Genomic DNA, 17,017 nt, shown 5'->3' on the forward strand with positions numbered 1-17,017 from the left:
CTTATGATACAAACATTTTGTTCTGTACAGTTTTACTCTTACAGGTATTTGTGTAATAATCTGAGTTAATATTTATTAATTTACAGTCATGAGTCTGATCTTACTGAAGTGCTGAACACATTCAGATCAAATCTGAGGAAGAAGTTTGAGTGTTTGTATGAGGTAACATCAAATAAGAGAAACCCAACACTACTGAATGAGATCTACACAGAGCTCTACATCACAGAGAGTGAAAGTGGAGAGATCAGTAATGAACATGAAGTGAGACAGATTGAGACACAATCCAGAAGAACAACAACAGAGGAGACACCAATCAAATGTAATGACATCTTTAAACCTTTACCTGAACAAGACAAACACATCAGAAGTGTGCTGACAAAGGGAGTCGCTGGCATTGGAAAAACAGTCTCTGTACAGAAGTTCATTCTGGACTGGGCTGAAGAGAAAGAGAATCAGGACGTCCACCTCATATTTCCACTTCCTTTCAGAGAGATCAATTTGATGAAGAACAAAACACTCAGTCTTTTAGATCTTCTTCATCTTTTCTTCCCACAAACAAAAGAAATGGAAATCTTCAGTGATGAATATAAAGTGTTGTTCATCTTTGATGGTTTGGATGAGTGTCGTCTGTCTCTGGATTTTCACAGCAGTGTGAGGTTGTGTGATGTAAGTGAATCAACCTCAGTGGACGTGATGCTGACAAACCTCATCAAGGGGAATCTGTTTCCCTCTGCTCTCATCTGGATCACCTCCAGACCAGCAGCAGCTGATCTCATCCCCTCTGAGTGTGTTGATCGAGTCACAGAGGTACGAGGCTTCACTGATCCACAGAAGGAGGAATACTTCAGGAAGAGAATCAGTGATGAGAGAGTGGCCAGGAGAATCATCTCACACCTGAAGTCATCCAGGAGTCTCTACATCATGTGTCACATCCCAGTCTTCTGCTGGATTTCAGTCACTGTTCTAGAGAGAATGTTGAGTGAAGCAGAGAGAAGAGAGATCCCCAAGACTCTCACTCAAATGTACACACACTTCCTGATCATTCAGACAAACATCAAACATCAGAAGGACTATGAGAAGAAAGTGAAAGATGAAGAGATGATCTTCAAACTGGGGAGACTGGCTTTTGAGCAGCTTGTGAAAGGCAATCTGATCTTCTATGATGAAGACCTGAGAGAGTGTGACATTGATGTAGCAGAAGCATCAGTGTACTCAGGATTGTGTACTCAGATCTTCAGAGAGGAGTTTGGTTTGTATCAGGGGAAAGTTTACTGCTTTGTTCATCTCAGTATCCAGGAACATCTAGCTGCTCTTTATGCTCACATCTCCTTCACAAACAACAACAGAAATGTATTTAAACCAGGTCAGTTTTCTATAACTTTACAGCGGAATTCATTAGCTGATTTACATCATCGAGCTGTAGATGAATCTTTGCAGAGTAAGAATGGACATCTGGATCTTTTCCTGCGTTTTCTTCTGGGTCTTTCACTGGAGTCCAATCAGATTCTCTTACAGGATCTACTGACACAGATGAGAAGATGCTCCTACAAGAAAGAGAAAACTGTTAAGTACATTAAACAGAAGATGAATGAGAATCTGTCTCCAGAGAAATCCATCAATCTGATTCACTGTCTGAATGAACTGGGTGATGATTCACTGCTGCAGGAGATTCAACATTATGTGTTATCTTCATTAGTAGGAAACAACAAACTCTCCTCTTCACAGTGGGCAGCTTTAGTTTTTGTGTTGTTGATGTCTGAGCAGCATTTGGATGAACTTGATCTAAAACCTTTTATTGGAGATAAAAATACAGCAGATGAAGTTCTTGTGAGACTGCAGCTTGTGATTAAAGAAACAAAAAAACTCAAGTAAGTAAAACTAACAACAATCACATGACTGTTTACATATTAAAGCAACACTATGTAGTTTTCCATGTTAGATTGGCTTACGGCTCCCACATGAGGTTGAAAAGCGCAACAGCGCAATTGTGTTGCTTTAATACAATTAATTTAATTATTTTATGATTTTATTTTGAACTCTTACTTTTGAAGAATCTTTTCTAACAAAAGTCATTTTCTTAATGTTGTACATAAATCAGCAGTCAATCTAAAAAAAGTTCCCAACATTCTGCCAATATAAAAAGTGTTCAGTTTTCTTGACGTTCTAAGAACGTTTCTGTTTTGTCTGAACGTTAGATGAATGTTACATTCTACCATTTTCAAACGTTATGACAATTTCATGTTTTAATTTTCACAAAATGTTTAAAACAACAACTTATCTACCAACTGCTACAGAATAGGGATTGACCGATATGGATTTTTTTTTGTGCCGATACCGTTTTTTTTCCATAAGCCTTAGCCAATGACCGATACAGGCTGCCGATTTTCTTTAGCCGATATTTGGAGCCGATACTGCTTTTTCTCATTCAGTTTACATCATAAAAATGACACAATGACCGCGTTTACATGCACCCTAATAATGCGATTATAATGGGATTTTGTCAATACTGCGATTATACTTTACCTCATGTAAACGCAATAATTCGATAAAAATAATGCGATTAAGCTCATAATCGCAGTAAGTTTAATCACATTAAAAGAGGTGGCGTACGCCATTTATAATCGCAGTATGCGTCCATGTAAACGCTTAAATCGCATTTATACCGCACTAATTAAGTGCACGTGTGTTTTAGTCACGCACCTTAAGCACAAATTCGTTTTAAACTTGACATTAGGAAGTTTTACGTGAACTCTGCCAACACGACTCGCTGTCAGCAGTCTGTCTTCATTCAGAAATAGCTCAAATAACACGACATCAGTATATTAAACCATTAAGGGACATTATAACAATAATTATAACGATAAATATATTAGTGACCACATCGTAATCATAACTTCATGCTAATTCGCTCAACCAGCAACCATTACCTATTGGATATTTCCTGTAATAAAAACTTTTTTGCAATTGTTTACATGTCACTGATATGAATGTATGCTGTTGTTGCATTTACACAGCGGGAAACCTGCAGATGTCCTCAACTCGCTGCGTTTCGCGTAACTGAACAATGAATGTAGTAGTGTGTAATAATATCTTACCTTTTGGCGTAGTCAGTGTGGTAGAAAAATTTCACAGCAACAACTGCATCAGCTCTGGATACCTGAGGTAATTTTATGTTATAACCTCAGCAATGAATGAGCTTTCTGCATTTTAAGTGCGCGTGCACTTCAAGTTCAAATAGATTTGATTCGCTGTCAATGGTTTATCGTTCATCATGTGCCAAAATCGTTATTGTAATAGTTGTTGTGTGAACTCTGCTATTATCTTTAATGCAAAACGATTTTTAAAACTATATTTTTATATCATGTGAACGCCCTTTACAGGCACTGTCATATTTATATCTTCATCACGACACCGGGTAATGAAATACATCTATAACAACGTGTTTGTCATTTAACGTAAGTAAATTAAAACATTGGACCATATATGTGAGTTCATCATTTGTGCTCTGCATTGGGCTATGTGTGAATAATCCGAAAATAAAAACTGCATGTAAACCGGAGTGAAGAGGTTAGCTCCAGTCATGTAAACATCTTACTGCGATTAAGACCTTACTCGCATTATTGGAAATACTCGCATTAATGATGTGCATGTAAACGTGGCCAATGATAAAACCAAATGTTACAACTCTTAATTTAAAAAAAGGAACATTTATTTATGAACTATATTTAAAAAATAGTAAAAACAGGTGAGGTAGAACAAGTAAGAAAATCCAGTGCTGCTTAAAATACATAAATAAAATAATTACACCATTGCACACAGTAACAGCAACCAAGCAGCATAACAAGAGGAACACTTTATCCATGAAAGTAACCAACTATTTACAACCTATTTAATGCTAAGGTCTAAATTTTAGTGCACTTAAAGTAATCTCTTGTAGAGCAAATGTCTTTCATAAGAAGACAAGGAAAATGTAAACAGCAATACTGATCAAAAAACAACTTAAAAACAATTGTGAATAACATGCGCATTGCCCCACTTCTGTACCTCACACACCTTAAGGCCCTATAATAAATGTGAGGGATAGTTAGTTTGCCTCAGCTCGCTTGAAACGCATAAAACTGAACAAATACATTAGGATTTGTGTTCGGACTTCGGTCAGATAGTAGAGCGTGTGCACGTGAGAGAGAGAGAGACATGGATGAGAGAGTGCATGTATCTTTGTGCTCCCAGTGAACGGAAATGTTGACAAAACTTACAAAATAACACTTCTCCGGTCATATAAGTCATGTGGGAACTCAGTGCTTAGGGTCGAATTTCTTAATTTTTTTCGCTGACGAAAATTCTGCGAAACTCCGCGTTAACAAAGAGTATAGAAGCCCAAGAGGCGAAACTCAATAGAACGCTCCATAGCAACAGTTGCCCCCATGACGTGACGGTGCGGCCCCCATTATGGCCTGAAAACTTAAGGAAAACGCCAAAAAATAATGAGAGTCAACGGCACTGAACCAACTTCACATAACAAATACTTGGCATAACTTATTTTTTTTTTCTGGTCGTCATATCTAAATACGAAAACAACATGGTTATGCATGGCCTAATTATGCTTAGGAAAATAGTATTTTGGGACAAAATATTACTATAAAAGTACGATAAGACTACTATAGAAATACTCAGAGATGGGCATTGTAAGGTACCACCCACAAGCCCAACGACGGATGCAAGTGGAGTGGGTGTAGGGGACTCGTGTTCGTTCCTTCCTCAGCGCTTCTAGAAGAATAATTCCATATCATGATTAAATTAATTTCGTTGATCTCTGTGTTTAAATTATAATCTGACTCCAATTTAATATATTAAGAATTTTGTGCATTATTCCAATTATCTGTTGATCATAATTTAGATGTTTGATTATTTATATATTCCCATAGTCTTAATTATTCGTTCATTAGGGACCCGATATCGCACAGGATATACGCCGGCCGTTTGCGTACATCTCACGGACACAAAATTGCCAATTCTGATCTTAGTCAGAGGTTGCCGGGTAAACTAATATTTTTATGTCTGGCCGCCCCATGCTTGCTCCGATCATAAAAATAGTTACTTTAGTCACGATCATGCAACTTGCTAAGGCAGGTGATAGACATAAATCTGAGAGTCCTGGTGAATGTGCTACCTGCTCCATCCAACATCAAAACACCAGTGTGTACATATCATGACATACTTATTTTGCGGTAATATCAGACTCCTTCTAATCTACTGGAAATAATAATTTCTGAAAGAATTAAAATAAATCAATACAATTCCTGAAGAATTCAGATGAATCAAATGTAACAATTTATTATACCAGGCAGGTTTCAGCTTCAAACATAAATTAAACAATATCATACAGAATTTGATTCAATTCCAATTAATTAAAATGATCAACAGTTGCAAAAGTTACAAAGTCATACCTGGCAATAGACACTCTGGCTACAGAGTACTTCCATCATGAATATAATATACCCAAAATGGTGTAAGAAGATTCTGTTAAAGATTTCTCCCATAATGTTTGAATACACACACACAAAGTGTGGGGAAGTTTCTTACTAAAGAATACTTCCATAATGTCTGAATACACACACACAAAGTGTGGGGAAGATTCTTGCTAAAGAATACTTCCCAGAGTCTCTTGCCAAGCCACCTTATATACACAGAATGAGACAAAGAATAATAAAATCTCAAAACAGGATTTGGTTGGTCGGTTCTCGTGACCTGAAGGAGCACCAAATGGGACTGTTAACCATCTGTAATCTAGATCTCCTCATGAGTTGACACCCATCACAGAAGTACAAATTATGTCTTAAGTTTTAAACTTTGATATACTTTCTCTTAGCATTATAGAAATTAGACCTTTTTAACCATCGCACCATGACCTTTAAAACAACACCAAACATGAAGATGAAACCTTTGTAGCATCACAACATATGATATATCCAATGTTACATGTGTTTAGTATATTTCCAGTAACCAAAACCTTAAAGGAGAAGAGAGAGGGGGTGAAATACAGATCAGTTCCTGGGTATCTGTGACCCCTGTGGAGAGAGACAACAGTTCTCTCAAAAATAGACACAGAATGTGTTTTTTATTGTTTTATGGTCCAGCTCCAAAAACAAAACTTGTCCACCTGTCCTACATCTCCTCCCCTGACCATTGGGAAACTGTCAGAGTACCCAAGGGGTCATTTTGGGTGGACTTCTTGGGTCTCCATACGTCCTCTGTAATTGTAACAGTCTTTTCAAGATGAACACCTGTAATGTTAAACAATGCCTGCAGATATCAAAGCAGGAACTTAACTGTGCTGAACAGGTGTCTGTGATGCACAGGATCTCTGTGGTTCTCGTAGTAAGATAATCTCCCAAATGGATCTGGTTGAAATTTGTTGTACAAAGTCCATTGTGTCAGCCAAACGCATGTGCTCTGTTCATGGAAGCTGTCTCCTCTCAACATTTAGAAGCATCTGTCTCTAATGGGGTCCTCCCCTGGATATTTTTCTGACCTTTTAAACAGTCCTCTGTTACCTATTGGCAGAAGGTATTTTTTGATAGAAAAGTCAGACCTCCGTAGGTGAAGGAATTCCTCACACTGAGAATGTACCACTGTATGAGAGGGAATTGGAATATAATACACATGACCATGAAATGACTGAACACTGATGAACTTGACTTTCCTTGGAAGGAAATAGTTGTGAATGATTACAATAACACATGACATTATTAGATGTTTCATGATATTGGTGCGAATGGTAAATAAGGTCTCCTTTCCATTTTCAAAATAATTTGTCCCAAAAGGTGATCCCATTACCAAACTCTTCACTACTATGCATATTGAACATAGAGTGGAATTTTGATATAATCTGTGTATTTTAAAGGGAGAGTGGCAAAAGTTATTTTAACTAGCATATTTACCAGTGGTATACATCATTAAAGCATATAATAACAATACCATTCAAATATAATACAAATAAATGTAAATTATATGTATATAAAATACAGATATTTATACTAAAGTATATATAATATGATATATTTATAATTTTAATAATAATAGAATTATTCAAAACCTTGAAATGCAAGTTAACCATGTATATCTAAGAATTCAATGAAGTAACTTAAAACATAGACAACTTAAACTTAAATCAAGATTTCAATGAAGTAACTTAAAACATACCCAGACAACTTAAACTTAAATCAAATAATTTCTGAATTTCTTATTTATCCATTGTCAATAATTATTTGCATGTTGTCAAATAATTCTGTACATATATGTTGGTTTAGTCACATTCAATGGTAAGGTGTCTGATTTATGTGATTGATCAGTAGAAGTGCCAGCACTTCAAATATAACCATTTTGTAAAGTTTGAAATTTTTAGACATGTCTGCAGCCATGCTAGCCATTTCATTCTTCACTTACTTATTTTAATCTGAAATAGGTCTTATGTAATCAATTAATAGTTCTTATTTTACCTGTATTTGTACAATCAGAGACAAAACAATTGATGTGTGACTATAACCATACATATGTTCCATGCACACTGAAATGTTTCATGTAGTTCAAGAGAAAATTGACCCAATAGTTTACCATGAAATTAAAATCATAAGTTGACCTTTAATTTTCTCTCCTATGTGTGAGATGCTAAATGGGTTTGCATGTATGACAAACTCTAGAGTTTGGATTCTAAGTCATTTATCATACATATGTGTGATGGTTTAAGCCTGGATAGTTTTAAAACTTATACCAGGTCGCAGTGTTATGTTGTTGCAATGGTGAAAATATGTGCATTACATGTTCATGCCTGGAAGTGGGTGGATTCTAACCTAAAGTAATCTGTGTTGCAAAATTTTAGTTCCGATGCTACATCGGGAGGTCATATAATGAATATAGTAGTTAATTACTGTGAGATGTGTATGACCCCTCAAAGCATTATCACACCCACCTCCTGCATTTTAGGTTTGTGCCTGTATTTGGGCTCAGACACGTCTCTAGTGTCAGGACTCTTAAGGAGTCATAGTAATCCACCTGAAAGGAAAAAAGTTAAGATAACAGACAAAGAAACATTAATTTCTAAAATTTTGGGCAATTTGCATTAAAACATGGCATCATCTTAAGTTTAAAATGATGTCACTACCACACAGCTGTCAATGACAGCAATGCATTAGGGTGTAAATTCTTCTTGATAAGAAGATTTGTATCATTACTTTCTGCAAATTAATTTCAGAGGCCAGATTAAGTTGGGAATTTTCTGTTATATTTGACTATGTTGTTTTAGTCTGAGTGTGTATAACACCATAAACTGCATTTGCATTTAAACTATGAGCATAAGAAGTCCCAGTTTTGCTGGGGAAATTTTTGGATTAACTTTAATTTTAATCTTAAACTTAAATGGCTTTACTCTGAGTTGTCCTCAGTACCGTCAGCTCATATGTTTAACTGCTGTGATGTCTGTTTATGGTACACACTATTAAACTTTTCAATCTCTGTGAACTGTAGGACTGTAATTTCTGATGATTTAACATTTCCCACAGTTTTAACCAACTATAAAAGTACATTGACTGATCAGATTCAGTTTAAATTGATGTTTCAAACTTATAAAAGAGTTGTTTGGTTTGCTATCTTGTGCCATGATATTATCAGTGTTCCTGCAAAGCAAAAAACAAAACCAAACAACAACAAACAAACAACAATAAACAACAACAAACAAACAACAAACAAACAACAAAACGAACCACAAGCAAAAACATACACATACCCCCGTTTTGGCACGAGATAGTGGACCAAATAAATCTAAATCTAAATATTCCCTAGGCCTTTTTGTGGGTTTTAATCATGTAATTTTGAAATGCATGTAATGCATCATTTTTCACCATATTAGGCCTGTCTGGCCATTATAATATAATATATATTATAATGTAATTATAATATAAATTACATTATATTAACAATAATATTAATTAAAATAAATGTTATAACTGGTCTCAAGGGCTTCTAGAATGATGGTACTTTTGCAAAATTGAGAGCACATTTCTGTGAATTGACCCTGCAGTAGCAGCTGCATTAACAGGTTTACTAACAGCAACAACTCTTTGTTGTTTTTAGGATGCAATGCACCGCAGCACGTACAGGGCTTAACTCATTGCTCAGCTGGGGTTTTTTGTGACCCTCTGGAATTGGGCACAATTTTCGCATGTTTTTAGCTGAGGTCTCATTAAGTCTTATTTAGATGTTATTCTATTTGGATATGAAAAGTAATCAATGAATAGGACGTAAGGCACAATTTTTGTTATAGGTTTTAAAGTCATAAACTTTTAGCCTGAAGACATACAGAATTCTAAAAACACTTTTACTAGCTCCCACTGATTCACTTTAAACAGGAATTCTATATTCCTGCTGTGATGTCAGGACTCAGCTATAAGCTCTATTTTTATGACTTTCACAATCTTTAGACAATTAGACAACAAATTGCTCTTTAACAATTACCACAATCTCATAGAGAAACAAAGACTCAGCTTCAACAATCTCTAGACAACTGGACTAAATTGTTTATTTGACAATTCCCATAACCTCATAAAGAAAGGACTAAGCCTAGAACTTTTAACACCGCTGTACTGTATATCATGTTGTTAATCATTGCCTTACATCACTTTGATTGATTCACAGAAAATAATGATGTATGTTATTTGTTACAACCAAGCTAAAATATTTACCTTGAAACAAGGAGAAACAGCAGATCTTTTCTGAGAGGGTCTCAGTGGTGAAACTTTCTCAGTCAGATAAGATCACATGTGTTTTATTGATCATTTTAGCAGTTTCATCATTATCTTGCTGTGCATAAGTCAAAGCTTTAGCTCAATTTACCTTATTTACACAATGAGAAATTCTGCATTAATTAAGGAATTGTAACAAAACTTCCTAGTTCCATTTTATCTACACTTATCTCCCTATTTGCTTAATATCCAACATTTAGTTCCACTCTGCATGCACTTTACCTCTAACCCCAACAATGCTGCCTTCAATCATTTACACTTCCATCTCTCCTTCATTTCTCCATAATTACAATTATCTCCTTAACTCATCATGTATAGTATGTAAACGGTAGTTTACTGCATTTAAATGATCCTATAAAGATTAATACGAACATTTGCTCTTGTCATATCAATCATGTAAACCTGAAATTCACTTCTCATATGCAAACACCTTAACTTACACTGTAGTTTAAACACCATCCCTTTAATTAAATTAATTCTTGCTCTGAAGGAGTTTGTTCCTTTCAATGTTGCACATGTGCTGTGAACAACATAAAATCTCATACAGGGAGTTTAAATGTAGTTATTACTGTATTAATTCAATGTTAACCCTTATTTGAGAACCAGAATAAAATTTGGAAGATGTTAATCCATTTTAAATTTATCTTTTGTGCTTTAACCAACAAAAGATCTTTAATTTGCTAACAAATGGAATTTATTCTCATCTACACTGCTGTTGTCATGCTGTGTATTTCCATTAACAGAGTTAATATCGCCTGTTTTGTGCAGGTTTGTTTACATACATGGACGCATTGACTTGGGCACGGAGTTTTGTCATCCGACTGGATTTTTATTAATCACGGATATTCTAATACTTTATGGTTTTCCGATATAATTGCGAGATCGTTCCACGAAGCAAATAGATAATCGCCACGGCGATGTTTCCACTTTTAGACTCAAATTTACGACTTTGCGTAATGTACCACGATAACATTTAGTCATTAGTCCATGTAATATTCACTCCTACTGAGTGTAAACGCAGGAGATGATGTTTGAATCGAAGCGCGAGGAAATATATTATTTCCTTATCCGCAATGTTATTATTTCTCTGACAGCTGTGTTGTTATTCAAATTTTCATGCCTAACCGGACTTCTCCGGACTTTCAATGGGAGTTTAACGTCCCATTCTACAACATACGGGTGCGTTTATGCTCACCCTCAACATTTCTAATAGGCAAATAAAATCAACTTACCAACACAGCTGCAGACAGAAAAGTAGACGTTTAAACCTCCTATTTTGCGATGAATGGAATACTCTGTTATGGTTGAAATGTCGCGCTGGAAAGCTTCCTGGAGTACCACGTCACTTGTTCGGGTGTACTACGTCATCACGTCCCGTGGTATACGTCATCACGTCGGGATCACCAAGCTGTAAGGTACCACCCACAAGCCCAACGACGGATGCAAGTGGAGTGGGTGTAGGGGACTCGTGTTCGTTCCTTCCTCAGCGCTTCTAGAAGAATAATTCCATATCATGATTAAATTAATTTCGTTGATCTCTGTGTTTAAATTATAATCTGACTCCAATTTAATATATTAAGAATTTTGTGCATTATTCCAATTATCTGTTGATCATAATTTAGATGTTTGATTATTTATATATTCCCATAGTCTTAATTATTCGTTCATTAGGGACCCGATATCGCACAGGATATACGCCGGCCGTTTGCGTACATCTCACGGACACAAAATTGCCAATTCTGATCTTAGTCAGAGGTTGCCGGGTAAACTAATATTTTTATGTCTGGCCGCCCCATGCTTGCTCCGATCATAAAAATAGTTACTTTAGTCACGATCATGCAACTTGCTAAGGCAGGTGATAGACATAAATCTGAGAGTCCTGGTGAATGTGCTACCTGCTCCATCCAACATCAAAACACCAGTGTGTACATATCATGACATACTTATTTTGCGGTAATATCAGACTCCTTCTAATCTACTGGAAATAATAATTTCTGAAAGAATTAAAATAAATCAATACAATTCCTGAAGAATTCAGATGAATCAAATGTAACAATTTATTATACCAGGCAGGTTTCAGCTTCAAACATAAATTAAACAATATCATACAGAATTTGATTCAATTCCAATTAATTAAAATGATCAACAGTTGCAAAAGTTACAAAGTCATACCTGGCAATAGACACTCTGGCTACAGAGTACTTCCATCATGAATATAATATACCCAAAATGGTGTAAGAAGATTCTGTTAAAGATTTCTCCCATAATGTTTGAATACACACACACAAAGTGTGGGGAAGTTTCTTACTAAAGAATACTTCCATAATGTCTGAATACACACACACAAAGTGTGGGGAAGATTCTTGCTAAAGAATACTTCCCAGAGTCTCTTGCCAAGCCACCTTATATACACAGAATGAGACAAAGAATAATAAAATCTCAAAACAGGATTTGGTTGGTCGGTTCTCGTGACCTGAAGGAGCACCAAATGGGACTGTTAACCATCTGTAATCTAGATCTCCTCATGAGTTGACACCCATCACAGAAGTACAGATTATGTCTTAAGTTTTAAACTTTGATATACTTTCTCTTAGCATTATAGAAATTAGACCTTTTTAACCATCGCACCATGACCTTTAAAACAACACCAAACATGAAGATGAAACCTTTGTAGCATCACAACATATGATATATCCAATGTTACATGTGTTTAGTATATTTCCAGTAACCAAAACCTTAAAGGAGAAGAGAGAGGGGGTGAAATACAGATCAGTTCCTGGGTATCTGTGACCCCTGTGGAGAGAGACAACAGTTCTCTCAAAAATAGACACAGAATGTGTTTTTTATTGTTTTATGGTCCAGCTCCAAAAACAAAACTTGTCCACCTGTCCTACATCGATTTGTAGGATTAAAAATATAGGAATTTATTACTTTGTCACAACCCCCATTTCCATACTGTACCATCTGGATTCCTGTGCCTACTGATAGTGATAACAGACTATTGTCACAGCTGTTTATCCAATACAGTGGGGGTTAAAGGTGTGGTCTTCTGATTGGTCAGTTTGAATGTATGATGTTAGGTTTAGTCACATGGTCAAGGGAAAGAGAATATAGGTCTTGGTTTTCATGAGATCTGGGCTTTTGCCTTTTGGCATTTGCCATTTGCTTTCTGCCCTCTGCTTTTCTTCTTTACCTGAGTTCTTGGGTTTAGGCCTTTAGGCCTAGATTACAGTTCTTAATGGTGATTCTCTTTCTTCTAAACTTTATTTCTTTCTCTATCTTATCAGGTAATATCTCACATACATTGGAAACAGTTAATTGTTTGTATTAAGTACCATTTTATGCATTTATAGTGTAACCATTTCGATTGTAACTTTAAGTCAGTACTGTTATTAAACCTTTTCATTTACAAATCTGTTGTTTAGTTTTGATTTAGTGTTAATACTTAAACGCTACATATTGCAATTCAATATATTTATATTCTAGCAATGCTCTCCCACATATTTTGCTATTATAACTGCACTTATTTCCGTCATTGGTATAGGTTGCAGAAGGGTGATAATTGACCAGAAATACACAGTTTTATAATATCTTGCTGTTAATATTTCTCAGTCATTTCGGCGTTCCTACAGACTGAACCACTGTAGTGAATCCACCCTTACAGTTTTTGGTGCCGAAACCCGGGATCCCTTGCAGTGAGTTTTCTGAGTTGTACTTTGTTTGATCAACTGAATGAGGACTTTATCACAGTTTATCCTGTGAATGTGTTAAAGACCTTCTGACCACATAGTGGGTAAGTCTGTTTTCATTGTTTCATGGCATGGTTAGTAAAATCTCCATTTGCATGAATTGTATGAAACAGAAATTAGAAGGACCCTAAATAGTCCTATTATCATTGTACAGTAGAGATTATTTCAGATTATCTCCTCAGGGATGGAAGGGATTAATTTAAGGTATGATATATTGTTTGCTTTATGGAGCGAGAAAGTTGAACCTACACTTTCTAAATTATATAAAAAGGGTTTGAATTACAACGCTACCACTGATGATATTCTCACATGGTGGCACACAGTTGGTAGTGAACAAAGAAAATCCAAACATGCTGAAATCATTGAGGCTTTGAATTTCATGATGTGCAAGCAGCTACGTAAAAATAATGCAATTTTTGACTCAGTCCTAAATGCTAAAAGTGATGAATTGAGAACCAAAAATGCTGAATTAAAAAAGTCAGAGGCAAAGATCCAAAATCTTCAAACTCAGATAGATCAACTATCATCTGAGCAGTTAGCTCTGACTAAACAGTGTGAGAAGTATAAAGACATTATTGCGGATGTAAGGGCTAAACTAATTGTACGAGACACTAAGTCTCCCCAAACGCTTAACAGCGATGGGACTAAAAAAGGCGCTACTTGTACTAAAGAGAATGTATATTTCAGAACCCAGAAAAGTGTTCCTATTTCATTGATTGGGGTGATGCATCATCATGCTGGAACAGAATCGCATGATGTGAATGAAGCATTAGAGAGTCACAGACCTCCTGAAACTCCAGTAGAACCAAGCTACAGACCCGTTGGCAAAATGAACAGGCTTTGTAGTTCCTGTCATAAAATAGGCCATACAGAGGAGAAATGCTGGTCACTGGGCAGGGGCAGACCTCCACCTTATTATTTGAAATGTAGGAAATCATTTTCTAAGGGCAGATATAAACAATCTGGTTTTGCAGGTAAAACCATTACTGAGTTAACTGCATTGTTTATGCAAGGACTCCAGCTGTTGACCTCACTTGCTAGTGGCTTAGCAGCCAGTTAGCATGTGTTTAACATTCTCATAGATGATCCTGTTTGCATTTCCTGATTTGTAATTGTTCGTAATGCATTGTTGTTTCTATAGAACACAAATTCTAGTTGTTTGTTGTACTATATGTACACATAGGCTAATGAAGTTAATTTCTTGTAACACTTGACTGTTTCCACTGTAAGTGTTTGAAAAAACATTTAAGTGAGAGGTTGTTGAATCTACATGTATTCTAGACCAGTTGTCTTGTGTTAATGGAATAACTTTTGCTCTTGAAATTGTCTACCAGTTTCAAGTTGTATGTGTTTCTATGTTGAAAGATTTGTCTCCTAAGTGGTAAACTCTGCTATTCCCTGTATAGCTGCAGTCAGACCCTAAAAAGGAGCACAAAAATGCCATGTGGCTACAATGTGTTAATTGCATTAATGAAAATGTTTTACCTCACAACAGGATCCAGTAGCACTTTTACCATGCTTCCTAAATAAAAACACGGCTGTGAGAAGATTAGAGTCAGATCACAAACAATTTGCCTCACTTTAGTCATTTTCAAAATGTGGTTTTAAGCATCTGTTTTGGTTTCTTTTCAAAAGGTTTGATTAGTTTTGTCCCAAATATTGAAATCTTGATAAAGAGTAATTTTCTATGTGTAATAATTTCATTAATTTTGTTATTATGTTTTACATTTAATTTGCTTTTTATGCAAGACATTTAAAAACCATCATGTTCTTTGTTATCATTTTGTTCATTTCATTTATAATGGTTATAATGGGACATTAAGATCTTTAAATATCATGTATTTGGTTACACTGAATATATTGTTGTTGTTACTCCTACTGACAAAGTGTTATTTACATGTTTCCAAAACCAATGTAAGAGCTTTTTTTAGTTTTTCTTTTATTCTCAGCTTGACCATGTTTTAATGTATTTGACAGGGATTTTAGGCTGAAGACCAATCTGACCATTTAAAACTTGAGTAACAAATGCCATATGCTTTGCTGTTGTTGTGCCATTTGCTTGAATCACAGGATTCCTGCTGTTTTACATCTTGGGTGATGCCTCAAAGAGAAGGACAAAAGTGAAACCCCCTTCAGGGCCTGTTCTTGTGAAAGTGTGAAGTATCGATGGAAATCTGCATGATTACGAAAGGTGCAATTCCATTCGATGAAGCCTTTCATGCAGGGCTGTAAGGAGAAGGACGTCTTCAAGTCTCATCAACCAGCAACCAGTTTGGACAATAAGTCTGAAGATGACCACTGCACACAACTGAAAGCATAATCTTATGAACTGTGTCATCATGGGTCTTCTTACGTGTGGCCCACGCTGCCAAAGGGCGGATTTGTAGGATTAAAAATATAGGAATTTATTACTTTGTCACAACCCCCATTTCCATACTGTACCATCTGGATTCCTGTGCCTACTGATAGTGATAACAGACTATTGTCACAGCTGTTTATCCAATACAGTGGGGGTTAAAGGTGTGGTCTTCTGATTGGTCAGTTTGAATGTATGATGTTAGGTTTAGTCACATGGTCAAGGGAAAGAGAATATAGGTCTTGGTTTTCATGAGATCTGGGCTTTTGCCTTTTGGCATTTGCCATTTGCTTTCTGCCCTCTGCTTTTCTTCTTTACCTGAGTTCTTGGGTTTAGGCCTTTAGGCCTAGATTACAGTTCTTAATGGTGATTCTCTTTCTTCTAAACTTTATTTCTTTCTCTATCTTATCAGGTAATATCTCACATACATTGGAAACAGTTAATTGTTTGTATTAAGTACCATTTTATGCATTTATAGTGTAACCATTTCGATTGTAACTTTAAGTCAGTACTGTTATTAAACCTTTTCATTTACAAATCTGTTGTTTAGTTTTGATTTAGTGTTAATACTTAAACGCTACATATTGCAATTCAATATATTTATATTCTAGCAATGCTCTCCCACATATTTTGCTATTATAACTGCACTTATTTCCGTCATTGGTATAGGTTGCAGAAGGGTGATAATTGACCAGAAATACACAGTTTTATAATATCTTGCTGTTAATATTTCTCAGTCATTTCGGCGTTCCTACAGACTGAACCACTGTAGTGAATCCACCCTTACAGGCATAAATACATGGAAATGTATTTCAAATACAAATACAAAATACTGTGTTGAAAAATGTATTTAAATACAAATACAAAATACTGTGAGGAAAAATGTATTTAAATACAAATACAGTATTTGAATTTTGAAAATACACAAAATACATGTGAAATTGGTGATTCTGTGCAAGTATCCCTATTAGGCTGAAATCTATCTGGGTCTATTTCTGAATGCCAAAAAGCATTTAGATGTGTGCAACTACTTAGAAACTTTCATTTTATTTTACGTACCTCTTGCTTTCCCCTGCCCTGTAAAAAATAAAAAACTAGAAAAAAAAACTTGGTAA

The 17,017-nt window shown here is 35.7% G+C and overlaps 1 protein-coding gene across 1 annotated transcript in view; it reads left to right on the plus strand.

Moving 5' to 3' along the window:
• The window catches only part of LOC129439017 (protein NLRC3), a 93,510-nt gene that overhangs the window by 26,278 nt on the left and 50,215 nt on the right, over window positions 1–17,017 (plus strand). The window contains exon 5 of the mRNA XM_073865815.1: window positions 87–1,868. Coding sequence (XP_073721916.1) covers window positions 87–1,868 — 1,782 coding nt within the window. The remainder of the gene's footprint in view (window positions 1–86; window positions 1,869–17,017) is intronic.

The sequence above is a fragment of the Misgurnus anguillicaudatus genome, unplaced genomic scaffold (assembly GCF_027580225.2).
Source record: "Misgurnus anguillicaudatus unplaced genomic scaffold, ASM2758022v2 HiC_scaffold_33, whole genome shotgun sequence".
NCBI lineage: Eukaryota > Metazoa > Chordata > Actinopteri > Cypriniformes > Cobitidae > Misgurnus > Misgurnus anguillicaudatus.